The sequence below is a fragment of the Chaetura pelagica genome, unplaced genomic scaffold (genome assembly GCF_000747805.2).
Source record: "Chaetura pelagica isolate M959 unplaced genomic scaffold, ChaPel_1.0 scaffold159, whole genome shotgun sequence".
Lineage (NCBI taxonomy): Eukaryota > Metazoa > Chordata > Aves > Apodiformes > Apodidae > Chaetura > Chaetura pelagica.
Genome location: NW_009954555.1, coordinates 162,153 through 162,430, shown reverse-complemented (window position 1 = coordinate 162,430; position 278 = coordinate 162,153). Strand labels below are relative to the sequence as shown.

The following is a 278-nucleotide window of genomic DNA, read 5'->3' as shown; positions in this document are numbered from 1 at the left end:
CGCCTCTCCGAGATTGATGTCTCCACGGAGGGGGTGAAAGGTGCCAAGAACTTCTTTGAGGCCAAGGTGAGCCCAGTGCCAGGAGATGAGAGGCCCCAGGGCAGGGCAGGGGTGCAGGAGGGTGGTTTGGTGGGGATGATGGGGAGGCAGGAGGTGAAGGTGTTGGGGTGGGCAGGAGATGTTGGGATGGGCAGGAGATGTTGGGATGGGCAGGAGATGTTGGGGTGGGCAGGAGGTGGAGATACCATGCTGGGCAGGAGGTGTAGGTGTTGGAGTGG

The 278-nt window shown here is 61.5% G+C and overlaps 1 protein-coding gene across 1 annotated transcript in view; it reads left to right on the top strand.

The window, feature by feature from the left end:
• The window catches only part of FHAD1 (forkhead-associated (FHA) phosphopeptide binding domain 1), a 21,547-nt gene that overhangs the window by 20,594 nt on the left and 675 nt on the right, over nucleotides 1-278 (top strand). Inside the window, 1 exon segment of the mRNA XM_010005224.1 lies at nucleotides 1-66. This exon segment is cut by the window's left edge and continues 1 nt beyond it. Within this exon segment, the coding sequence (XP_010003526.1) occupies nucleotides 1-66 (66 nt within the window).